At 38.6% G+C, this 27,198-nt stretch overlaps 1 protein-coding gene across 2 annotated transcripts; it reads left to right on the top strand.

The window, feature by feature from the left end:
• Positions 1 to 8,257: 8,257 nt before the first annotated feature.
• On the top strand, positions 8,258 to 26,500 carry LOC135464645 (UDP-N-acetylglucosamine transporter TMEM241 homolog). 2 transcript variants are annotated; one of them, XM_064742124.1, is made up of 15 exons: positions 8,258 to 8,348; positions 10,319 to 10,489; positions 11,136 to 11,182; positions 12,084 to 12,167; positions 13,251 to 13,332; positions 14,132 to 14,209; positions 15,123 to 15,197; positions 16,052 to 16,100; positions 16,690 to 16,738; positions 18,905 to 18,940; positions 19,840 to 19,874; positions 21,813 to 21,882; positions 22,324 to 22,423; positions 24,245 to 24,309; positions 26,376 to 26,500. In XM_064742124.1, the coding sequence occupies exons 2-15, from the start codon at positions 10,409 to 10,411 to the stop codon at positions 26,464 to 26,466; spliced, it is 942 nt and encodes a 313-aa protein (XP_064598194.1). In that variant the 5' UTR covers positions 8,258 to 8,348; positions 10,319 to 10,408; the 3' UTR covers positions 26,467 to 26,500. The 2 variants fall into 2 exon arrangements, with proteins under 2 accessions (XP_064598194.1, XP_064598193.1); XM_064742123.1 differs by having other exon boundaries at positions 13,230 to 13,332.
• Positions 26,501 to 27,198: the final 698 nt, after the last annotated feature.

Raw genomic sequence — 27,198 nt, 5'->3', positions numbered from 1 at the left:
CTGAAATTTCACCATGACTAAGTCGAACATTTCGCCAGATTCTGAGAATTCTGTTGATCTCATCCTACTGGGAAAATGTAACTTTCAACAAACAAAAATAAATGTATTAAGGTTCTTAGTGACCTATAAAAATTATTTTTCGGCCAAATTTTAGGTTATTAACAGTACTCTTGGATCTGCCTTTATTTTACCTGAGCCGTCTTCAGACTCTGTACCGCTCGTCTTCTCCACTTTGATCGGAACATAAATCGGTTCACTCTGACGAATACAACATAGACAAGGTCAGTTTACTACATTATGAATGAATGAATGAATGAACACCTCGGGTTTAAAATCATACTTAACAAGTTTTCAGTCATAGGACATGATGAGGGAGTCATTATGTGTTTGTACATATACTGTGTCTTCTTGTGGCAGGGTGAGCCCATGCTGCCAAAGTGCTGCCTCCACTGAAGTATCACGCAAAGACACCAGACAAGACATCCCACCCAGTCACATATACTGACACCAAGCAAACCAGTCCATGCTTCTTTGCTCTAACCCATCAGTGCTGAGCGCCAAGTGAGGCACCATCAACTATCATTTTTAAAGTCTTTGGTATGACCCGACCAGGGTTGATCCCGGGTCTCCCAACTTCGAGATGGATGTTCTAACCATTAGGCCACCGAAGCAGCCTGCTTCCACATTTTGAGTCTTGAGTAAATAATCAACATGGCTGAAAACAATCAGTGGCTACGTGACTTCATTTACTATGCTCTTGATCATGTTACAATGATGGGTCACTCTGCAAGCAACTCTCTCTAGTCACGACTTATAATCAACCAGAAAATCCACTTCTGAATTAGTTGGCTGAGCAACACCACCTTTTTTGACATCAAACATAACAAGGGAGATAACCCCTGATTTCTATGAATGCTTCAGATGGCAAAATGGTTGGTATTTATGTTGGGGCAAGATTCAATTTATTTATATGATTGCTGTTTTATGCCAGAGGCAAGACTTGAACTGGTGAGGGCTGAGAGCATAAGAATGGGATGAACTAGTGGTTAAACTAGCAGACTGGTTCATCATTAAGAAACTTTAACTGACCTAAAGTTCCACACGTGAGTTAAATGTTGTTTACTTTTGCGTGATTTGAGTTTGCAGCAAAGATAAGAAAAAAGAACGATTAGCTCTCTGCCAATTTCATTACTCTGTATGTCATTTAGCAGCTCTGGTTGCTAATCCTCGCCACTTGGGTCATGTCACTGACAGTGAGGTGTCAGGTCTCCTGGCCAGTAGGCCTGCATGTTCATCTCTGAATATATCTATGAATCATGTCACTGACAGTGAGGTGTCAGGTCTCCTGGCAGTAGGCCTAGATGTTCATCTCTAAATATATCTATGAATCAAGTAATTCCTATTAGTATGTCAGTCTACACACACATTTTGTTTCTTTACGGTCCGAACTGTGCTCCTATTATATCGGGAACTTAGAAAACATTTTCTATGCGACGTTTCGAAAACTACCACGATTTACTTTTACCCTTTCCAGTAGGCCTGTGTGCAAGCCCGGCATATCGGATTTGTTTGAGTTGTTATCACATTAGGAGTTCACACAGCATCCTTACTGGCTTTATAAACAAAATGTTTTATGATTTCCTGCATATAGTTTTGCCCAGACGTGACTTATATGTCCTTCAGCGACTGACAAGATTTTTGCCTTTTGCCAGCAAAAATCATGTGATCGATGGGTAGACACATGGAAATTTTGAGGTCCTGTGACTGTAAGTGGCTTTCATCTCATTTAGATAAAACCGATCTGTATGACTAAAATTTCATCTCAGTGAACTTGATTAAGTATTAAGAAAATTAAATATTCCTCTTTACGAAATATGGGCGGAAGTTGACTGTCCTTCAGATTACCCCAGAATGAATAAGAAATGCTTAGCTACAGCTGCATCTTCATCTCATTTGCTGGTAGGCCTAGTTTGTAAGTATGGGTTCGTGGTGTGCTAAATTCTGCTACAGCTTTGTATACAGAGAACACTGCAGTTTAACAACGGATATTTGACATGACACACCACATGCGTTAAGATACTGGGTCGTCATGCTTATTCCCCACAGAGATTATCTCTAACGATAATAAAACAGTCAAAAGACTGCGAAGTGCATGAACTAAAATTATTATTATGAGGAAAACATGAACTGTCAACTGGCTTTTGGTGAAATGAGAATAACTGCTTTGTGAAGCCGTGAGCTTGTTGATCACATTCCTGAACTGTCAATATAATCCCCTGACCACCCCTGATACTCTCCCCCAGAGCTCAGTCAGTAACGACCACAACCAATGCAATGCATCCTGCGATACACTTTCAGCCTCAGCCGAAACTTAAGGTCATTTAGCGCTTCACTTGTTCATTGACCAGTTATGTGCCAGGTTTATTCTCGGTTAACTGACTGGTTTGTCGGTCTGTTTCCCCACTGGTTTACAAATGTACCTTGTTTGATGACTGGTTGTAGATTACTGGTTTACCAGTCTGTCACCTGACTGGTTTATACATTATAGATCAGCTAGTTGACTGGTTCATTGGTTAGTTAACTGCAATGTTAATTAGTGTAAATATAGTTAAAGATGAGTGAGTGAGTGCTTGGGGCTTAACGTTTTATAGTAAAAGATGAGTGAGTGAGTGCTTGGGGTTTAATGTCGTATAGTAAAAGATGAGTGAGTGAGTGCTTGGGGTTTAACGTCATATAGTAAAAGACGAGTGAGTGAGTGCTTAGGGTTTAGCGTCGTATAATAAAAGATGAAGGTAACTGGGTAACAAACAAGACACACTACCATGTAATGTGATGAAAATGCTTGGACAGCGGATACTAACAACGAATGAACAGTAACAATTGTCACATTGCAGAAATATTCAAGAATTTAATGAAACTCACCAGATAGCTTTCTGATTCTCCCCCGGAATCGATGTCTTCAACCTTATGTGGTGGAATCACCTGTAACACAAAGAATTAAATATAAAAAAAAACGCATAATAAGAACACATTATCAACTTAATGCAGGAGTCTTAATTCTTCACCTCTGTTTAAACCAAAACTTAAATCTGAATTCCTGCAACAGATGTTTATTATATAGTGTTAAATGTACTATATTATGTAGGATATATGGATCATGCACATTTCATTTTGTTTTGTTTTTCTTTAAAGCTAAAAAAAAAAAAGCAGCCATATCTCATCTGTACTGTATAATTCGCCATTACTGTCATCAGTATTAGTTAATAACTACACTGGGACAAAGCAAGCTCCGTGAAGCATTATTCCCGCCAATATTGTCCTATACCAATATGCCTCTGTATGATATATATGGTACACAGGCGAATACAAAAAAACAAAAAAATAATTCCACTGACTGTCTAAAGTTTGATCCATTTTGACTCTTTTTACAAGAAACTTATTTGACTTTATATAAATTTGGAAAATGAGATATAATTACAATTTCATGTGTTGTCCAAAGTCTGTGAGAAACAAACAAATCAGCATGAATTGTTCCACAGAAAAGAACTATCAATGACTTCTTGTACTTCAAATGAAAATTGATCAAATCAAGTTTTTTTTCTTCTTTCTTTTATTCTTGAGAATATGCACATCTTAATGTCATGAGTCTTCTGTTCTTTGTTTTAAGTTTTAAGTGGTCAGACAGCTGGCTGAGCCTATAGATCTAGGGTCTGACACACGTAAAAATTTGGAAAACTCAACTGCTTTTTCAAAATGTGAAAACAAACATTTATAGTAAATACCAGGCTCATTCATACAAATAAGATCACAGTCATAACTTCAGAATCAAAGTTCAACTGCTTTGTAATAAATTGATCTCAGCACGGTCACACTAATATAGCGCAGCTTGACTGGAATACAGAGGTAAGACACTAGCCATGGTCAGCAGGGATCACATCCAATGGACAGCACATGCCAGGGCCCAATTAGCTACAGTATACAGACCAGTGCACTGTTTATCCTCTCATAAGTACAGCATAGGAAGGCTGCCAGTTTTAGTGTATGTCTTGCCTACTTGTGATAATTTGTGCTTACCATCTATCACGCCTAACAGACACCAGTCATGACACTCCAACAAGCAACATGTATCACACCCAACAGACACCAACCATGACACTCCAACAGACACTTGCCATGGCACTCCAACAGACACCATGGATCACACCCCAACAATCTACGTGTATCACACCCAACAGACACCAGACATGACACTCTGACAGATTCCATGATCACAAGTATACACTCAACAGACACCAGATATAACACACCATCAGACACCGTGGATCACACCCCTACAATCAACATGTAGCACACCCAACAGACACCAGACATGGCACTTCAACAGATACTATGTATCACATTCCAACAATCACCAAGAATCACACCCAACAGACACCATACATGACACTCCAACAGATACCATATATACGAGTATGTATACTTTGCCTACTTTTGATTTACTGTGCTTACCAAAGCCCCTTTTCGACACTGTCTTCTCCACGGCCGCCATAACAAAAATCCAAGCAGGTACAACATGAACATTGTCGTCTTCAGGTAAGTTGTGAAGAATGGCTTGTCAAAGCTCACATCATTAAAGATGTACTGAAAAATATAAACACAAAAAAAATGTACTGCAACTTTAGCATACAGGCACACATTACCACGAATCCATCAGAAATGTATAGCATGCAATAGGCTTCTAAGGAATTACTTCCCTTGCCTCACACCACCTAGCCACTATGACACAATTATTGTCAATTTTTTTATGACCTGCTAATGAATATTTCACTCATACAACGTTGGCTAGCATTACGTCGGGGAGGAACTGGACAGAACCCAGGGAAAACACTCAACCATCGGTAGGTTGAGGCCAGAATTTTTTTTGGGGGGGGGGGGGGGCATCTTTTTCCCTTTCCCTTAAAACCATAATCTTCCCTTCAGAGTCAATTTTCAAGTATCCTTTAACGCTGATTCTGAATTTACAAAAACAACTTCCCTCACTTTAATTTTGAAAATGCAATTACGAGTAATGCATCTGCTTTCATTTGTTTGAAAAATGAAAGTGAAAATACCAGAGAAATAGTTTCTTGTGCTTTACCTGAGTCAGTTCTGAAGACACCACTCTCAACAAGTCCACAAAAAGCAGAACAACGATGCCAAGAATGAACCGTTGGACTTTGGAAAGGCCGGTTAGGCCTAGCATTGCATCACATCGCCAACACAAGACAGCAAAATCTGGCCAACCTAAGAAGTAACAGTAAAACACAGCAAAAATACATATGTTAATTTAATCAGCATATGTTAGATTAGCAAGTCATAAGGCAAGAGATATGATCCTTAAAATTGCAGGAGATTGAAGGGTGTTATAATATTCCTACATGTATACAAACACTTTATCATGTTTATGGAATAGATACTGATTTTACTAAGTATTACAATAACATTTGTCTAGTTCAGAACTGGATTGAGAAGGGCAATGGGATAAAAACATTTTTTTCCTGCTGAAAATTTAAAAATCTCACAAACATTTTTTTTTAAAAATGTCATAGTACGACTTTAATGCTTCTAATAACTTTCTATTTTAAATCTGGCTTATGTATATTTGTGAAACGAAATTTAAGGGCGACGTCCACATCCTTATAAATGAATGAATAATCAAATCGTGATATAATTACACACTTCTACAAAACTGTGAGTAGGATTTTTATTATTACTGGACGTGGAGACATTACGACAAAGATTTGGCCAGCTAGAGGTAAGTGGAGATCTTATTTGCTCCGCAATCTGTACCTCACCACATCAAGTGAACAACAGGGTCTCTGACTAGAGGTTGAGCAGCCATGATTATGGCCTATCCAAATATTTCTCAACCCAGTAGTCACTGCAGTTGGAACGGCATCTGATATTAATGCAAATCTGCTGATGGTCGTGGGTTTCCCCCGGGATCTGCCCAGTTTTCCCCCACCCCAATGCCAGCTGTCGTCGTATAAGTGACATAATCTTGAGTACGTCATAAAACACCAATCAAGTAAATAAATAAAAAAAAAAAAATATTAAAGCAAAGCACCATCTGTAATATGTTCCCTGACAAACAAAAACCTCAAATTATTCTGTCAGAACTGAAACTTGTTACAATGGAGCAAAAACCATAGTGGAGTTTGCTCATTAAAAACCTGTTACAATAAGCTGAGTCAGCATTTCAGGAGTCTTTTTTTTTTGTGTGTGTGATTTGAGTTCACACAGGTTTAAACAAGACAGCTCTCGCAAACTAATTCAACTAAAAGATGTGATTTTACGGTAGCTACTACCCACATACCCCAGCTTGGCGAGATGTATATTCAGTCTAACAAGTAAAATAAAATCTAAAAGCCTTTCAGCTGCATTAGTTTGCGAGAACCCCCACCCTGTCTCATCAATATCTGCATGCACTCGTCGGGCTCTTGAAATGCCAACACGGATCATTAGGCCTACATTTTCAACCTTGCATAATTACTGCATAGCCATAGAAACGTAACAGGGCTATTTAAATGAATTGACAGTGCTCCTGTGTTGTATTGTTGCAATTAGTTGCTGCAATTATACATTTCCATTTGCCCATGACTCATACGTGATAGGCAGCCGCATGCGTGCTTTGACAGTTATCTTCAATGTTGATGTCGTTGTTGTTGTCGACAATAATCTGTCGTCTGCCGTAATAAACTGTAAACACCACGACAAGCATGATCGGTGGAATTTACTGAAATCAGTTTGAAAAAGCAAATTTATAAGTGATACATGGGTTACACAAAGTAAAACGAGATAAGTATTCACCAATATTTTCCAATAACTTCTCGCTGGTGAAGCACCGACCGTCCCTGTCGTCACGAGTTACCTCCCACACACGTCCCGCCCTCTATCGGGGTGCTGTTAAAATGCTTCCCTTTCTCTTCATCCAAAAAACCGACACTGTTACAGTTTAATTCAATGTAAAGTAGTTCACGATCCCATTCGGTTTTTACTCTATGGACCAGTAAAACGGTCATTTGAAATTAAAAAAATAATATACGAATACGATGGGGGTGGACTTTTATTTTTTAATTTAGTATGGGCCTAATATGATGTCAGAATTCGAGAGGTCCTCAATGTCTCCTTAATAGTAGGATATAATTGTAACTCAAATAAAAATAAATAAATTTTTAATAGATAATAAATAAATAAATAAATAAGTAAAATCACAGTCGTGGAAATAATGAATTTTTTGTGACAATCCTTTTTTTCATCACGTTTAAATTACTAGCAGTAATTACATTTTTTTTTTCTCAAATCCAGAGATAAAGCCTCCAATAAACTTTTGGCTGCAAATATTCATTTTATGCTGAAGTCTGTTAATGGCATCATGGTAAATACATAAAATGTGCTTAGCTTATTCCCTGAAGCGAATTCTTAATCCATTTTAACGAAATATCAATTGTTATTGATTTTATTTGATTGGTGATTGATTGATTGGTGTTTTACTCCGTACTCAAGAATATTTCACTTATACGACGGCGGCCAGCATTATGGTGGGAGGAAACCGAGCAGAGCCCGGGTGAAACCCACGACCATCCGCAGGTTGCTGGAGACCTTCCCACGTACGGTTATTTGATTGGGAATGCCTTTTTAATAATGAATGAACAATATATGATAATACTTTCCTAATTCGCAAGAACTTATTAGTATCGTACTATAGACAAATTTAAATTAATACCGGTGGTAATCTGTTTTAATGAATATACGGTAGCTACACTTCTAATTGCTCACTGTTTCGTGGACATTTTGAGTTAACAAAAAAAAAAAGTGAATGAATGAATGAATAAAAATAAATAAAATAAAATAAAATTGTCATGGGTAGAATTTTTGTTGACTACGTAGCTTTTTTCTCCACCCTACAGCGACTACTTTAGTCTTCAGCGTGCCAGTAACTTTACGTCTACTGTATACAGACTTGTAACGGTCAGTAATTTATAAAACCGTAGTCTAATAGGCCTATACATTTACATAACTAGTAATGTAGGCCTATATGATGGCAATCCCAGGCATGTTGTTTCAAAAGCCTTTCAAGTAATATTTGATAGTTTATGAGCTATACAGATTTTAATTCATATTTATTGCACAAAAAATACCGGTACAGTGAAACAAATTACTGGTTAAGTAAATAGACAGCTAACAAACTCCTCCCAGTGATAGAAATTAGAACAACTGTCAACGTTGAACAGTTTTCAGAACTGTTTCTGATAAAGTGTGACCTGGGCTAATCCAGTTGCGTGAACTGGCTTGGAGTCTCCCCATCGGTAAACCACATGCAAATCTCTTCTGTGAGAAACGCTTCAAAGAGGAAACATAAAATATTGCTATAAGTATATATCCAATTTAAGCAAATAGGGGGCATTCGTGGGTTGTGAAACAACAACAACACACGGTTTATGTTGAGTTTCTTTTTAGTGATATACATGTGCAAAGAAAGCGGTTTGGGCGATAAAATCCCGACATTTCTTATGGATGAGAATTTCTGAAGACGTTTCGATGTTGGTATATCCATAGTATATGATGTCCACAATTAATGAATTTAAACTGAAAGTTGAGAAGTTGTTTCTGTTATCGAAATTATAATATTAATAGCACTTTCATTTAGTATATTGCATGGCATACATGTAGAGCTCATGTGAATTAAGTCTGGCTGCTAACTGTCTGAAAATGCCGGTGGTATTATAATAGTAGGCCTACTACTCTGCATTCAAATAGGCATGTTCTTTTTGCTTTAGTTTATGGCTTACCTGTCCACAGAGCTGATAATTTATAACTGGAAGGTGTTAAATATATACTGTTTCTGAGTGAGTGAGTGCTTGGGATTTAACGGCGTGCTTAACAATTTTTCAGTCATATGACGACTAAGGAATCCTTAGGGTGCATGTACGTGTACTGTGCCTCCTTGTAGCAGGATGGATTTCCATCGCTCTTTTATCTGGTGCTGCTTCACTGAAATCACTTACCGAAGGCAGGTAAGCTGCCCCAACCGAGTCATTATACTGATACAGGTCAACCAGTCATTGCACTTCCTCTTAATGCTAAATGCCAAGCGAGGAAGCTACCACTTCCTCTTTTAAAGTGAACATGAAGTCAGCCACTAAATCTGAATTAATTGATGAAGTAGCAGTCCAGAAATGTTCTAAAAATACATGTATTTTAAAAACTCTACACTGCTGATCAACAAAATAAATAGCAAAAAAGATCGTCATTACCTAGCCACTCATTAGGTAAAGCCATTTTGCCATGTTTTAGCTATCTACGGTGATGTCACAGAACCTAGGAGCTCCCCCATACCATCTGTATTAAGCAATGTGACAATAAGAATATACAAACAAAAATGCCTGATACCATCCATAGGGTATGTTCTTTTCTGTGTTCAAAGGGCTGATGTTTCTTTTAGTTCGGGGCTCGATCACGGCAATCTTCATGGACACAAGTGTTGTGTTTAGCAGTCCTACTCGTCCCGATCTTCGACCTGCTTGGGTACAAGCATGTGGCCTGGTTGGCTGTACCGACATCAGGGAATTTACTGAACATAGCAGGACCTTCTGATTTCTGACTCTTTCGTTCAGATTTTGTGAAGATAATTTCATAATGAGGAAAAGCAATGCAACGTAACAATATTTGTCTTCAAGCAAGTCCAACTTATTTGCATAGATATCTGTATATCCACTATAAGAAACCACACTGACAACTAATAGGTTTTTTGACATGGCAGTTAATTATCATGTAAAGCTTTCAGTGCTAGGGATTGGCCAATTTCATAAGGGCTTCTACAACATGGCTACTCGGAGTGAATTGTCTGTCAGTGTCATATCCCCAGTGCTGAACTTCATCTTCTTGGCTTTCAAAACCTTATAGAATTTTTTAGAGTTTTTTTTATATGATAACTGTGTCTGATATCCTTTTTCCTATGTATATATAGTGGCAGACTTACTGTGGGGGAAGCTTACTTGCCTTCGGTAAAGCGTCGCAGTGAAGCTTCACTAGATGAAAAGAGTGGTGGAAATCTGTCCTGCGACAAGGAGGCACATTACATGCACTCTATGGACTCCTTCGTCGTCATATGACCGAAAAATTGTTCAGTACAACATATAACCCCAAGCACTCATTCACGTAAAAGTATAGCCCCCACAATGTTAACTGAACAATGTTCAGAGTTTTTCTTGTTTTGTTTCACACAAAACTGATCTGTACAGAGGTCATAGTTCTTTTAATTGATTTCATTTGGCAGCGTTTGCTCTTTAGATGTTTCAAATCACTATGAGATGAATGTTTGAGATGTGATGAAAACACTAATGGAACAACAGTTCTGTGGCTGGGGATGTTGAAGATGAGGTTGGAGAGGCCACGGATGATCGGTGTCTTCTGTCTGCTCTTCATTCTTACTAATTGTATCAATAAGGTGAGACTGCAGATTTAAACAGTTAAATGTCATAGACAAAAAGAGTATTGTACAATGTTACAGGATACTGTTGAATGTCATACTGCGCATATGATACAATTTCCACTCCAACCATTCGTAGGAAGGTCTACCAGCAACTTGCAGTTGGTTATGGGTTTCCAACATGCTTTGCTTGGTTTCCTTTCACCAGAATGCTGGTTGCCATCGCATTCGTGAAATGTTCTTGAGTATGGCGTAAAACACCAATCAAAGAAATAAATAAATATGATATAATTTTAACATTGAAATCTTGAAATACAGCAAATGGAAAGGTTTCTCAGGTGCTGCTTCACAGATAGCATCAGTGCAGTATGTTAGTGTATTTATAAAGCATTAGTTACGCAGGCAGTGATGTGGCCAGAAAAAAAAAATGGTGCAGTCTCCCAGCAACCTGCAAATGGTTGTGGGTTTCCCCCCGGGCTCTGCCCGGTTTCCTCCCACCATAATGCTGTCCGCCGTCACATAAAAGAAATATTCTGGAGTAAAACACCAATCAAATAAATAAATAAATAATTAAAAAAATGGTGCCTGAAGAAACTACAGTATCATCATGTGTCATACCACACTGTGTGCATCAAGTGAATTGTTTTTGTTTTCTTTGTTTCAGTATGTTTTATCAGTCCTCAAGTTTACCTTTCCAACTATTTTCCAGGGGTAAAGTTTTTTTCCTTCTTGTCTATATGAAGTGAGCAAAGTATTTATGGTTGGAAAATTACATATCTAATTCATGCTCAGTCCTGAAACACTAAAAGACAACCCCACTGTCAAGTCAATCTGCATTGGTAGATTGCAGAAAGATCAGAGTAGATTGCTAAGGTTATATCTAAAGTTCATCTTGAAATACATGTATTTTTCATTCAAGATCATGAACATCTTGTTGTTTTATTCTCACCAGTAAGCTTATTTATGATTTATTTATAATTCATTTATTTGATTGCCCAAGAATATTCACCTATGCAACAGCAGCCGGCATTATGGTGGGAGGAAACCAGGTAGAGCAGAGGGAAAACCCATGACCATTCGCAGGTTGCCGTCTACGGTCTAGAATGAGAAATTCCATTTGCAGCTGGTTGCTTCTCCACTGGGAAGGTCTGCCATTAGCACCTGTGGTAGATATATATATTTTTACAACTAAATGTGCTGGCCTCTGTGGCCCCAGTGGATAGTGTACCAGCATGCTACACTCCCCAAAGGAGCCTCTCATCAATGCAGTCGATGAGGGTTCAAGTCCAGCTCATGCTGGCTTCCTCTCTGGCTGTACGCCTGTCAGCAAATGGTCGTGGGTTTCCTCCAGGCTCCGTCTGGTAGCCTCCCACCATAATACTGGCGATGGTCACTTTAGTGAAATATTCTTGAGCACGGCATAAAACATTAATCAAATAAAACAAACAATGTGTGTATTTACAGGAATCTCATAAAAAATCATAGTGGATATATATATATATATATATATATATATATATATATATATATATATAGATATATATATATATATATATATGGAAATAAATGTGTATATTTACAAGGGGCTTTTTGGTATGTTTGCTTGTTTCAGATGGCAGACTTTGGTTGGAGCTTTGGTCTTACATCTACTTATGTTGAGTGGCAAACTTGACTTTTCTTTGAAAACTTTGAACAGGTAAGCTGTAGGAAAAAAGACAGACAAGATAATCAGACTTAAATGTCATAATAGCTTGTTAACGAACATCTGTGTTTATCCCATATTTTGCCACAGAGGTTTTATGTTGTCAATTTTTCGGTCTGACAGTTCCTGCAGAATTTCTATTTTTAGAATTTGCAACTCAATGTACCCTAATTCCATAACCTCTTTGACATATGAAGGAACATCTTTGAGTGTAATTTCTGTGCACTTTTCTGTTTGATTTTAGAGACGAAACTACCTAGGTTGGATTGGCCAGTGTCAGGGCTTCACAAAAAGTATAATTTTATCAGTCTACACAGAGTAATGCCTTCAGAATATGCTTTTGAATAAACACCTTGGTAAAAAATGTGAAATGGTTGAAGAGTTACAGTAGTCATTGTTACGGGTGGATACATGTGACAAAACCACAGCTGACAATAATCCTAACAGTAGCCTGGAGGCCTGTACTGTTGGATTCCAGCTAAAGTCTTGCTCTTTACACTAATTATGGAGAATGACTCTCTGTGGATCAACCGTGCTAGTGATTTAGCTGTGGCTTGAAGCTTGATGCTTCCTCAAGTATGTGTACCCGCCAAAAAACTGTTTTTTTCTCAAGGCCATCTGTTTTCCCCATCCCGAAATAAGTGTTTGAAGATAAAATATAGCTGGCTGATTAGAAATGAATGAATGAATGCTTGGGTTTTAATGTTGTACTTTAACAATTGTTTTGTCATATGACAACAAGGAGTCATTGGATGTGTATACATATACTGTGTCAGGGCGAGTCCATGCCACCGAAGTCCTGCTGTCACTGAAGCATCATGCCGAAGACACCAGACATGACACTCCACCCAGTCACATTACGCTGACACCGAACAAACCTGTCCTGGTTCCTTGCTCTAACCTCTGAAGTGCTGAGTGCCAAGCGAGGCAGCAACAAGTACCACTTTTAAATCTTTGGTATAACCTGACCCGGGCTTGATCCCGGGGTCTCCCGACTTTGAGGCGGACTCTTAAACCATTAGGCCATTGAAGCAGTCTGCTCATAGAATAATTCAGTTTATATATATGTATTTTCAGAGAGGATGTGGCGTTGTGGCTGCCTAGCATGTTCTTTTTCGTTGGAACCATATATGCAGGTTCCAGGGCCTTGGCAAGTTTGGTAAGCCTGCATTGTTGCCCTGAAAAGAAAAGTCATCTATATCGATATAGAGTCACATTTAAAGTTCAAAAATATGATAACCGAGATATCGCAGTAAGCAAAGACACCCACATGGGGAGAATCGAACATATTGTCATTCTCTCAGTTTTGACCAGTCAAGGGTGAGATATTTCTTCCACCAGAGAAGGTGTCCGTTCCCCTGTGACATTTCCCCCTTTGCGCCATTTTGCCTTACAGACGTAGTGTTAAATCAGCTATTTTCAATTCTGATATCCTTCAAATTCGGTTATACTTTAAAGTCATTTTCAATGAGAAAGTGGTAATGGAGTAGGTCTGGCATTATTCTCCCAGATCTCAACCAGGTGGCCACAGTGTGTGGCGTTCATTTGTAATAATAAGGGGGACCGTGTTTCACACAGTAAAGGCCTGTCTCGCCTCTAATGCTGAAGAACGTAGGGTATGGATGAAGCAACAGTGTGCTTCCGTTTTTTCTAAAATGGCATATCCCATGGCCTCGTAAGAATTTCAGGTTAAATTGTGATTTATAGAGTTACCGAACACAAAATTAAAAAGTGCCTATGACCCTTTGGAAATAACTTTGGTTATATTTTTTGTTGTCTTCTTTTTTAAAAAGGAGTCCAATGTTAGGTGAGGGTGAGGTTGGGGAGAGGAAACCTAGGATATCTGCATGATAATTTTTTTTAGTTGCGAGTTGGGAAGCGAAGCAGAACAAGCAAGCTGTCGTCCATGATTGTGCCTTGTTCAAATCAACAAGTCGTCTGTTTTTTTCCTGTTTCAGCCAGTTCCGGTTTTCTTTGCATTCCAAAATTTAGCCTCTGTTATCTCTTTGACAGTGGATGTGATACTCAAGTCTAAGGTAAGGTTTGTTGTCATGGCGATGGATTTTCTTTGACAAAAATAGTCATTATGATGAGATCAGACATGGTTTGTGGTTTATTGAGAGTTCAGTATGTAATTAAACAACAATCAAACAAATAAAGAAATAATCCAGAGCTTCATTACCACACCTGACTCTCTATTTTTTTTTTTTTCTGTACTACCTCAAAATGTTTATCGAAGACTACTGGTCCAACAATGAGCAAATAAAAGTCTAGCTAATTTGTTAAAACAGATTACTATCAATTTAAATTTTGTTCGGGGACCTCCGTGGCTCAGTTGGTTAGCGTGCTAGCACAGTGTAATGACCCAGGAGTCTCTCCCCAATGTGGTCACTATGAGTTCATCTCATGCTGGCTTCCTCTCTGGCTGTAGGTGGGAAGGTCTGTCAACAACCTGCGGATAGTCATGTGTTTGGCCGCTATCGTATAAGTGAAATATTCTTGAGTACAGCATAAAACACCAACCAAATAAATAAATAAATAAATTTTGTTATAGCACAATATGCTGGTAAGTGTCTGGTTTTTATACTGAGTCCATTAAACAGCAGTTGAACAAATCAAGAAATAATCCAGGTTTGGTTAGCACATCTGCCCTCTATTAGAGACAACTGACAGTTTATCCCCGTGAAACTCTTGATGGCTTTTCTTTATACTGGCCAAGCATGATTGGTGTCTCAAGGCTAACAGTGTTAAACCCCTTCTCAACAAAGGTCCTGGCAGATTGTTTTTGTTATTGAAAAAAAGTCGTACTACATGTACATTTGGGTATTATTTTGATCTGTCAGGAATGTGGGCAACTATCACATATACTTTAACATTTTTTTTTCAATCATCTTAATTTGTCTTATTCCAAATTTATCTCTATGTTTGCTTTCATCCCATGTTGTCCAGGTGAATGTATGGAGTTACATATTTAACATGGCGCTCGTTGTGTCCTCCATTGGTGTAGCAAAAACAGATCCACAGGTACTTGTATGGTTTGTAACTCAAACGATTTAATGTTGTTTAAGAGTCTCTCTTTATCTATTGTTTTTTCAAAACCTAAAAGTTGGACGTAGTGTTTAGTTATTTGGACTGGTAGTGTCTGGGGGCGTCTGTGGCGCAGCGCATTGACCCCAGAGCCTCCCACCAATGTGGTTGCTGTGAGTTCGAGCCCAGCTCATGCTGGCTTCCTCTCCAGGCGTACGTGAGAAGGTCTGCCAGCAAAATGCAGATGGTTGTAGGTTTCACTCAAACTCTGCGCAGTTTCATCCCACCATCCCGCCATAATGCTGGCTGCTATCATATGAGAGAAATATTCTTGAGTATGGCGTAAAACATCAGTCAAATCAAATCAGTGATAGTGTCTGTTTGTCATGAAGATATGTATGATTTGCAGAAGCCTCCGCATTTGTGACTCTGATAAACATTAATTTAATTGTGATGAATTTACATGCACAATTAAACCTTTTCCTGTGGTCTTTTGTGGCTCAGTAGGTTAGCGCGCTAGCGCAGCGTAATGACCCAGGAGCCTCTCACCAATGAAGTCGCTGTGAGTTCAAGTCCAGCTCATGCTGGCTTCCTCTCTGGCCATACATGGGAAGGCCTGACAGCAGCCTGCAGATAGTCGTTTGCACTGTCTGGTTACCGCCCACCATAATGCTGGCCGCCGTCGCATACGTGAAATATTCTGGAGTATGGCATAAAACACCAAATCAAATAAAAAAAAATAAAAAATAAATAAGCCTTTATGACCACAGTTCATAAATCATATCAATATGTCATAAAACACCAAGCAAGTAAATAAACAAATTTTATGTTTTTGTTGGGTTTTTTTTCAGAACAACACAGATGGGTATTTTTGGGTGTGCTACCATGTTTTAAGTTTAGGTAGGTTTTCTATGTGACATCGCTTAAACCGGGATTAGCGGGGACTCCTTGGCTCAGTTGGTTAGTGCACTGGTGCAGCGTAATGACCCAGGAGCCTCTCACCAATGCGGTCGCTGTGAGTTCAAGTCCAGCTCATTCTGGCTTCCTCTCCGGCCTTAAGTGGGAAGGTCTGCCAGCAACCTGTGGATGGTCGTGGGATTCTCCCGGGTTCTGCCCGGTTACCTCCAACTATAATGCTGGCTGCCATTGTATAAATGCATTATTGTTGAGTATTACATAAAACACCTATCATTTTTTGTTTACTTTTGTAAGTTAGGACAAATCCTAATCTGCATAAAAAATAACAACAAATGTTTCAAATATTTGTATAAGGACAATCCTGTCAACATTATTCATGCCATCCACCAATCAAATTTCAGGACATTCCTTGATAAACCTAATCTCACATTTCCTGGCTTCTATAAAGATAAACCGTCTGACACAGCTCATCGGAACAGTAACGGTGATATCAATGACCCCATGGGGCACATCTTTGCCATATTATCTTAAGTTGAATGTGTTTTCAAGTGCCTGATGTTGTTGTTTACAGGTGCGTACAGTACCTATCAGAAGCTGATCAAAGGAAGGTTAAAATTAAGGTAAGAATTCTGGTCCAAAGGAATTGAATACCGTAATTCTTGTAGAATTTCGGACACTCTTGAATATCCCCACCCTAACGCCCAGGTATTTTCAGTGTCTCAAGGTAGCAGACGTGACTGAGGGTTCTAACGCCCAGGTATTTCAGTGTCATAAGGTAGCAGAGGTGACTGAGGGTTCTAACGCCCAGGTATTTTCAGTGTCCCAAGGTAGTAGACGTGACTGAGGGTTCTAACGCCCAGGTGTTTTCAGTGTCTCAAGGTAGCAGACGTGGCTGAGGGTTCTAACGCCAAGGTATTTTCAGTGTCTCAAGGTAGCAGACGTGACTGAGGGTTCTAAATTCTTTTGAGTCATTTTATTAGATTCTATCAACTTTATCCATTTTTGTCTCACTTTGAATAATGTGAATTATGGAAATTTTGGCTGGGAGGTCTACCAGCAACCTGCGGAGGATTGTGGGTTTTCACTGGGCTCTGCTCGGTTTTCTCCTACAATTATGGGGGAAGGTCTACCAGCAACCTGCGGAGGATTGTGGGTTTTCATTGGGCTCTGCTCGGTTTTCTCCTACAATTATGGGGGAAGGCCTACCAGCAACCTGCGGAGGATTGTGGGTTTTCACTGGGCTGTGCTCGGTTTTCTCCTACAATTATGGGGGAAGGTCTACCAGCAACCTGCGGAGGATTGTGGGTTTTCATTGGGCTCTGCTCGGTTTTCTCCTACAATTATGGGGGAAGGTCTACCAGCAACCTGCGGAGGATTGTGGGTTTTCACTGGGCTCTGCTCGGTTTTCTCCTACAATTATGGGGGAAGGTCTACCAGCAACCTTCGGAGGATTGTGGGTTTTCACCGGGCTCTGCTCGGTTTTCTCCTACAATTATGGGGGAAGGTCTACCAGCAACCTGTGGAGGATTGTGGGTTTTCACCGGGCTCTGCTCGGTTTTCTCCTACAATTATGGGGGAAGGTCTACCAGTAACCTGGGGAGGATTGTGGGTTTTCACTGGGCTGTGCTCGGTTTTCTCCTACAATTATGAGGGAAGGTCTACCAGCAACCTGCGGAGGATTGTGGGTTTTCACTGGGCTCTGCTCGGTTTTCTCCTACAATTATGGGGGAAGGTCTACCAGCAACCTTCGGAGGATTGTGGGTTTTCACTGGGCTGTGCTCGGTTTTCTCCTGCAATTATGGGGGAAGGTCTACCAGCAACCTTCGGAGGATTGTGGGTTTTCACTGGGCTGTGCTCGTTTTTCTCCTGCAATTATGGGGGAAGGTCTACCAGCAACCTGCGGAGGATTGTGGGTTTTCACTGGGCTGTGCTCAGTTTTCTCCTACAATTATGGGGGAAGGTCTACCAGCAACCTTCGGAGGATTGTGGGTTTTCACTGGGCTGTGCTCGGTTTTCTCCTACAATTATGGGGGAAGGTCTACCAGCAACCTGCGGAGGATTGTGGGTTTTCACTGGGCTGTGCTCGGTTTTCTCCTACAATTATGGGGGAAAGTCTACCAGCAGCCTGCGGAGGATTGTGGGTTTTCTCTGGGCTGTGCTTGGTTTTCTCCTACAATTATGCTGGCCACCATTGTGTGAGAGAAAAGTTCTTGAGTACAGTGTAAAACACTAATCAAATAAATAAATAAATAATTATCCCATGTTATGTTTTCTGAAAAATATTCATTGCTTGCCTCTGTTTGTTTTTGGAACATTGTGACATCATTGATAGGGGCTGTCAGTCATGTTTACAAAAAATGTAATAGTGCCTAAACCTGTGTGATGTATTTCTGGCCAAACAGAAGCTACAAAATAACAGAAAAATGTAACAGTGGCTAAACCTGTGTGATGTATTTCTGGCCAAACAGAAGCTACAAAATAACAGAAAAATGTAACAGTGGCTAAACCTGGGTGATGTATTTCTGGCCAAACAGAAGCTACAAAATAACAGAAAAATGTAATAGTGGCTAAACCTATGTGATGTATTTCTGGCCAAACAGAAGCTACAAAATAACAGAAAAATGTAACAGTGGCTAAACCTGTGTGATGTATTTCTAGCCAAACAGAAGCTACAAAATAACAGAAAAATGTAACAGTGGCTAAACCTGTGTGATGTATTTCTGGCCAAACAGAATGTTGTGCTAATAAAAAGTTAATTTAGATTTTTGTGTAAATCTCTTTTTCAGGCCAGCGGGTCGTCTTTATTGTAATTATGTGTACAGGTAGGTGTTTGAAACTGTATTCCCATTAATTTGGCAGGTGTTTATTGTTTGTGACTGAAATGACATTAATTTAGTAGGTGTTTGAAACTGTTTCCACATTTATCTGGTAGGTATGTGAAACAGTATTCACATTAATTTTTATGTGTTTGAGACAGTATTCACATTTATTTGGCAGGTGTTTGAAACTGTATTCCTATTAATCTGGTAGGTGTTTGAATTTAAATTCACATTAATTTTGTCGGTGTTAGAATCGGTATTCACATTAATTTGGTAGGGGTTTGAAACTGTATTCCTATTAATGTGGCAGGTGTTTGAATTTAAATTCACAATAATTTTGTTGGTGTTAGAATCTGTATTCACATTAATTTGGTAGGGGTTTGAAACTGTATTCCTATTAATGTGGCAGGTGTTTGAATTTAAATTCACATTAATTTTGTCGGTGTTAGAATCTGTATTCACATTAATTTGGTAGGGGTTTGAAACTGTATTCCCCTTAATTTGATTAGTGATTGAAACTATATTCTCGTTAAGTTGATAACTTATAAATTCAAATACCATGTCACTTTGGCATCAGCAAACAAAATTATGTGATTGGTTCACTGATATTTAGTGTAAAAGCTTTTCTCTTGCTTTGTTCCTCTCCGGCCGTACGTGGGAAGGTTTGTCAGCAACCTGCGGATGGTCGTGGGTTTCATCCGGGCTGTGCCCGGTTTCCACCCACCATAATGCTGGCCGCCGTCGTATAAGTGAAATATTCTTGAGTATGGTGTAAAACGCCAATCAAATAAATGAATAAATAAATTTCTCTTGCTTGTGATACTTTAAGACGAATAAAGGACAGCAAATCTGTTTCTGTGCAGTTTAATATTTCTAACAGTTTTTTTTTTTTTTGAATTCAGTATGATCCTCTTTGCACCTGCCAGTTATTTTCTAGGTGAGTTCTCTTCAAATACTTTGAAGCTTAGTAAAAGCATCAATTCATGTGCATTGTTTTGTTTGTTTACTTGATTGAGGTTTAAAGTGAACGTAAAGTCTGCCACTTTACACGTAGATATATGTATATATATATCTAAAATGATACAGGAATAAAATGATATGACATAAGAATATGTAAAAAAATTTTATAAAGTTGTGAAAGCCAAGAAGATGAAGTTCAGCATTGGTGACATGGCACTGACGAACAATTTGCTCTGAGTAGCCATGTTGTAGAAGCCCTTGTGAACTTGACCAATTACTAGCACTGAAAACGGTCCGTGATAATTGGCTGTCATGTCAACGAAACCTATTAGCTCTCGATTGTCATTGTAGTTTCTTATAGGAGATGGACAGATATTGATGCAGTGAATTGGATTTTGCAGTTAGTTTAAGTGTTAAACTGCTGCATTTTGGATCACACATTTATGAGCAGGGAACTGAGAATGGCTGCCAGTGTAACAATGCGTACATGCTGCTTAGAATACTACAGTAACTTGTCAGGATGGGGGCATGACAAGAAAACTGCCTCGGGAGACTCATTGCTTGAAAAAAAATATTGTGACTTTGCAATATTTTCCCTCAACAGTGTCAGTTTTATTACGAAAATACCTTCCTAAAATCTGAATGAAAGAGTCTGTTATCAATCAGAAGGTCCTGGTATGTCCTGTAAATTCCCTGAAGTAGGTACAGCCAGCCAGGCCAAATGCTTACACCCATGCAGGACTAAGACAAGCAGGACCGCTGAAACATAACGCTTGTGTCCACAAACTTTGTCACGACTGAGCGGCAAGCTAAAAGTAATGACAGCTCTTTGAATACGGAACTTTGATTGGGTATCAGGCGTTTTTGTTTGTACTTTCTCATGGTCACATTGTGTAATACCGATGGTATTGCAGAGCTCCTAGGTTTTGTGACGTCACTGTAGATAGCTATAACATAGCAGAATGGCATCACCAAATGAGTGGCTAAGGTACTGACGATTGTTTGCTATTTATTTTGTTGATAAGAGCTGCAGAATTTTTAAAATATTTTTACAACATTTCTTGAATATTACTTTATTAATTACTTCAGCTTTAATGGCTAACTTTATGTTCACTTTAATACTACAGTCAGGAATATTTCACTTTAAACACTAATGATGTGCCGTTTAAAAATCTACCCGAAACTATTTTCATTTATTTTTTTAGACTATTTGATATGATTTGAAGTAGGATAAAATATGATTGGACTTTTTGTACCACAACTTCATAAGAATTTCCCTTGTGTAACATTTTGAAAATAGATATTTTCTGTAAAAATATCTCTGTTGAACAACCTTAGGATGATTCTAATAAGCCTTAAATGGGGGCCTCTGTGGGCGTAGGGGTTAGCACGCCAGCAAGGCGCAATGACCCCATGAGCCTCTCACCAGTGCAGTTGCTGTGAGTTCAAGTCCAGCTCATGGTGGATTCCTCTCAGGACGTACATGGGAAGGTCTGCCAGCAACCTGTGAATGGTCGTGGGTTGCTTTTCTCCCACCATAATGCTGGCCGCCATTGTATAAGTGAAATATTCTTGCGTACAGCGTAAAACACCTATCAAATAAATAAATAAATTAATTAATCAACCATGTAAATAAAATATGTGGAATATGATATGTCATACTGTACCTCAGGTGATGGACTCTGTCCCCAATTTGACTGTTGGAATAGCGATTAATCAACCATGTTTGTGTATGTCATGTTGTACTTCAGTTTGACTATGGTAATGACCAGTCGGCCATATGAGCATTATATCTATATACATGTAAATGCAAATACATCATATTGTATCTGACCCGGTGTACTCTTTCTTTAACTAGACTGTAATTGTAATGTTATTGCAATGTTATTGTTTATGTGATTTCTGTGTTTTACAGGAGAGGCCCTAGAGGCTTCCAAGTTTCCACATTTGTATTTTGCTAAGTTTTACATTTGCTGTGGACTAAGGTGAGTTTGAAATGATTGAATGTAGAATTTTTTTAGAGGGAGGAAAAGGGTGGTTGTTGTATTAATTTTCTTTTGAAGCTTTTTGAATATTTATTTAAATGTACATACCTTTATTAATTATGGTTAATCTTTAAAAAGATGCTAGATTAGAATCTGGTGTGTGCATGTACAAGCTACTGCATGCGCTGATTGCTAAATGCGATGTCTACATTATATTGACCTACATTCATTTTCTCTTAATGTCTGTTCGATTCAGTGTTTATATAAATGTTTATATCTTTAAGTATTGTGAGTCTTAAAAAGAATGCTAGATTAGAACTTCCTGTGCAAGCTACATGACGTACTGTGCAGACCATCTGCCACGTGTTCCTCGTCTGTCATCTGCGACATAATCAGACTTCTTGGCATGCCTCACTGCAGTAAAATTCACTTCCCTTTCAGTGGGATTCTGGGAGTTTTTTTAAGCCTTGTTGTCATACAGTTGGAACCACTTCTGGAATCATCAGGGATATCGTTGGATTTCCTCTCATCTGCTGCCAAGGTAACTATTATTACAGAGTGAAAAAAAACCTGTTGGTATGCCTTTAATTTGATTGGTGTTTCACATATTTCTCAAGAGTATTGTACTTATATAGCAACTAGCATAAAGGTAGCAGGGTAACAAGCAGATAAACTCATGTGGTATTCCTATAATAGACTTTTATTAAAGATGATATTTTATTAAAGAAAAATAATAGATATTATTTTATCTAGCATTTTCTGTTTTGAGACTCAAAATTTTATTTTGAGGGCAAAATGTTGAACAGGATATTATTTTTTATTTAATTGGAGGTTTATGGCATACTGTGGATTGAAAAATGTTTTACTTCTGCAAAAATTGGTTAGGTTTACAAGGGAAAATCTGAAAGAATGGCAGGGATAATCTGAACGAATGGCAGGGATAATCTGAAAGAATTGCAGGGATAATTTGAGAGAATCGCAGAGATAATCTAAAAGAATCGCAGCCAAAGCCTGAAAGAATCGCAGCGAAAGTCTGAAAGAATTGCAGGGATAATATGAAAGAATCACAGCAAAAACCTGAAAGAATTGCAGTGAAAGTCTGAAAGAATCCCAGGTACACTTCCTCACTCACCATGTCCTTGATAAATGATTGTTGTAAAATCCTACCAGTCAAGTGGATTAAGGCTTAAGGTAGATTAAGACTTAAGGTGGATTAAGGCTTGAGGTAGATTAAGACTTAAGGTGGATTAAGGCTTGAGGTAGATTAAGACTTAAGGTGGATTAAGGCTTGAGGTAGATTAAGACTTAAGGTGGATTAAGACTTAAGGTAGATTAAGACTTAAGGTGGATTAAGGCTTGAGGTGGATAATGCTTGTTTTTTAATTGGTCGATAGACAATTTTTGTGTTCCCACCCCAAAAAGTGTAAAAATATTCTAGGGATACCGCTTCATATTTGACCATGTAGCACTTAGGTTTTTCTGATAAGAGATAAGGCAAATTTCACAACAAATGCTTAAAGTGATGCAGAATCGATTGGCTGATAGTAGAGATAGGGTTACCTGGGTTAAATCTTAAGGCTGCGGTCACGCTTGAATAAATCTGCCATGCCTAAAATTCAACTTAGACAAGGCACACAGTGGACTGGCCTGTCCCTCACACCAGCCTTAATTAGAACTGGTTCATCCAGCTAAAGTTGCTGTATGAGGTGGATGAATCTGTCAGAATCAAGCAAAATGTATCACTTGAAAAATGATAAACTTTAGATAAAATACAGCAGATTTAGAAGTTTTAATAATATAGTTCATATAATAATAATGATATCTTTATTTTCAGAGGGTAACAAACTCAGTCAATATGACAGTATTTATCTTCTTTGAGGCCCTCCATTCACTTACACAACCACGGGTTATTAAAGGAAAAAAAAATTACATAAAGCATTAATCAATTCAACGTTATACACATACACACACACACACACACACACATATATATATATAGAGAGAGAGAGGGAGACAGAGAGAGAGAGACAGAGAGAGATATATATACAAGGCTTTGCTATGTGTTTGGCACATTCTGCCATTTATGCTGCAAATTGTTAAATAATTTAACTGAGGAGGCAGGAAGACTGTTCCACTGAACAACCGCAGAGTATGACAAGCTTTTCTCAAGTTCTTCTGTGTGGGGGAAAAGGAATTTTTACTTGATTACTTGTACATGATCTTAGTTCATGATGGAGCTCTTCTCTGATTGGGAACAACTTTTTCATATAGTCAGGATAGTGGTCATTTAAAGATTTGTAAACAGTGAGATTTTTTTTTATTACAGATGTTTTTTTGTGAATCAGTTCATTTCTTTCCTCAGATCATTACATCAGTGTTGTCGTTGGTCATCTTCCCTTTCACATTGACTGTTCCATATGTTTCTTGGTAAGTGTTGAATGTTGAACTAAAGCCACGCTAAATCAGAGGAGGGTATAAAAATTAAAATGTAACTTAGAAATTGTCGTTTGTGAAGTGTAGCCATTTTTCCTGTGGAAGACATATTTCATTGGAAAGTGTTGAAAATCAGAAAAATCATAGAAATAGAAACCATAGAGAAAAAAGCTAACTTTCAGTTAAGTTTTTTTTTTCCAACATCTCATATGGTCATCAGAGTCAGACTGAACAACTATCAGTTTCTATTGGTGAAATGGGCAGAGTGTCCGCTTAGTGATGAAGAAACCAGAGTTCAATCCCACGTCTAGTCAGGCCCATGACTGGTGCAGAATTTTAATACACTTTGGGTGTTCCGTATATCATAACGACAACAGTTTCTCTGTGTTTTAAATTTTTTCAGACTTAAATGGCCTCTAAAGGAGCATTTGTTATTTACATCCCACCTTTCAACAAAAGCAAATGATATCAATCTGTCCAACTGTTTGTCCCAGTTTTGTTTTTGTGCTCAAGTTTTGCATATGTAATAATTTATTTCATTGATTTCTGATGATCCAATCTTGATAAAAAATTTTGTGCGCAGATTCATTGAAATTTGTGGTCCATTGCAACAACTGTGAAAATTTACATATATGAATTTTATATGGTATATAAATTCTCTGAATTTGCTGATGTCACTCAGAGTAATGTCTCACTGCTGCGTTAAAGTGAAAGACAGCCCCTGACAAATGTTTATGTCCACTGAAAGACTACCATTCAAAGTGTCTTAAACCAGCATTAAACATTTTTTCAACCTAGTGAAAGTTAGTGAAACTTTGGCTTGTCACAGCTTCAGCGCGTCTTCATTATCGACGGCAAAATGACGTCACGTTTACTCCAGCTCTCTAACGTCAAAGTTATTTTCCATATTATAACCAAAGCCTACGGCAGATAAAAGTTGTCAACTTCGGCGATGACGGCCCAAGTGATAAATAGCTGTCTCAGAAATTGGACATACTGGAAGGATATTTCTACCACTGCTTGAACTGTTGATACAGTAAGCCTGCTATATCATTTACAGTTTAAGTGGCCTGCAGACGCACGACTAGGGTATACTGGTTCAGGTTGTATAGCCTGGTGATTATAACTTGTATTAAATTTAATAATTACTAAATTACAGCAGGATTGTTGTACAATTAGATTCATACTCAGCTGTGAAACAAAAATGGAAATAAATATAAGCATCGCTTTGGCTGATCTAGGCATTTGACTGTCGCTGAATTTTATGTTTCGGTTTTCCAGTGGTGGCTTCTGAGAGCAGTGCTGACCTAGTTATCGGAGATGTCAGAGGATTCAATAATTTTGCTGCATTCCATAAAAGAAAATAGAAAATAATCATCCCTTATATGCATGGAAGACAAAAGAGGAAAATTTAAATTCTTCAGTTCTCATAAACTTTGAGAAAAAAATTATATCATAAGATTTAATTAATTTTAAGCATTGTCCGGTGAGATACCATCTTTTCATTTACATTGGCCTTCGGGATACTACTGAATTTTTCAGTCTGATATTTGTTATTTAGAAACTGCTGACTAAACGGTAAAATGAACGAAAAAAAAAGATGTATTGGTTTAATTTGAACGGCGTGTCTATGTAGGCCTAGGGTCTACTAGGGTGATGAATGCGGTTTTCTACCGAGACGGCATCCTTCTGTCTGACATAATTTGTGATACCGCCATTGAATATTACACGGCTATACGGAACTAAATCGTTGTAAACGATTTCAAAACAATGCCTTATGCAATAGTTTTGTGTTATCATATGTCATTTCATGGATTGAATGGGTAAAGGCTACGCAATCTGATAGCATTGTGTTTGATTGGATAAAATTCTCAAGATGCCTGCCTCGATTCGCACCAGCCATTTGTGCAGTATTGGCTTTTTGCTTCAACATGTTATTCAGCGAAATCTAATTAAAATAATAAAGTGTGATACTTTTTATAAGCTTGAGAATCCTACTTTCGATTGAAATATGTTTTAGCCAGGTTCTGTCTTGTCCTTTAACATCGTTCTGCTTCCAGGCTTGCCATCAACCTGTTAGCCAGCCTGTTCAGTGAAGAGTTGCTTCCCCTTGCCCATCCGAGCAACAGTAATGTTGTTGAGAACACATAAACACGAGGCTCAAGAATTCCTCGCCGGCGGATGGTCAGAGAGATTCCTTTACCATTCCTATTCCAGTTATATAGCAGAGTCATCCCAGGGTGACTTCCAAGTGTTGAATAGACACTACAAGGACTGAGGGGCCTCTGTGACCTAGAGGTTGTCATGTTAGTGCAGCACAGTGACCCAGCAACTTCTCTCACCAATCGCTGCCTGTCCCAGTTCAGTACATGCTGGCTTGCTCTCAAGCTAATGCTGACCATCATCATATAAGTAAAGACTTCTCGAGTGCAGCGGAAAACACCAATCAAATCATTAAATATAAGAACTGATCAACATTATGTTGAAGTACAGTGATTGGGTGAATAGTGTCAAACCTGGTGTCATGGCTGGAGTCTAAACCTGGTGTCATGCCTGGAGTCTAAACCTGACTCGAATTATTGAGCAGATAGTGCAAGAACTAAAGAAACCGATGTCACATCTGGTGTCATGCTTGGAGTCTACACCTGACACTTATTGAGAAGATAGTGCAAGGACGGAACAAACCAGTGTCACATCTGGTGTCATGCCTGGAGTCTAAACCTGACACTTATTGAGAAGATAGTACAAGGACGAAACAAACCGGTATCACATCTGGTGTCATGCTTGGAGTCCAAACCTGACACTTATTGAGAAGATAGTGCAAGAACCAAACAACCCGGTGTCACATCTGGTGTCATGTATAGTGTCTAAACCTGACACCAA

This window comes from Liolophura sinensis, chromosome 4 (assembly GCF_032854445.1).
Source record: "Liolophura sinensis isolate JHLJ2023 chromosome 4, CUHK_Ljap_v2, whole genome shotgun sequence".
NCBI lineage: Eukaryota > Metazoa > Mollusca > Polyplacophora > Chitonida > Chitonidae > Liolophura > Liolophura sinensis.
The sequence above is the reverse complement of the archived record's forward strand: the minus strand, read 5'-3'. Positions and strand labels throughout refer to the sequence as shown.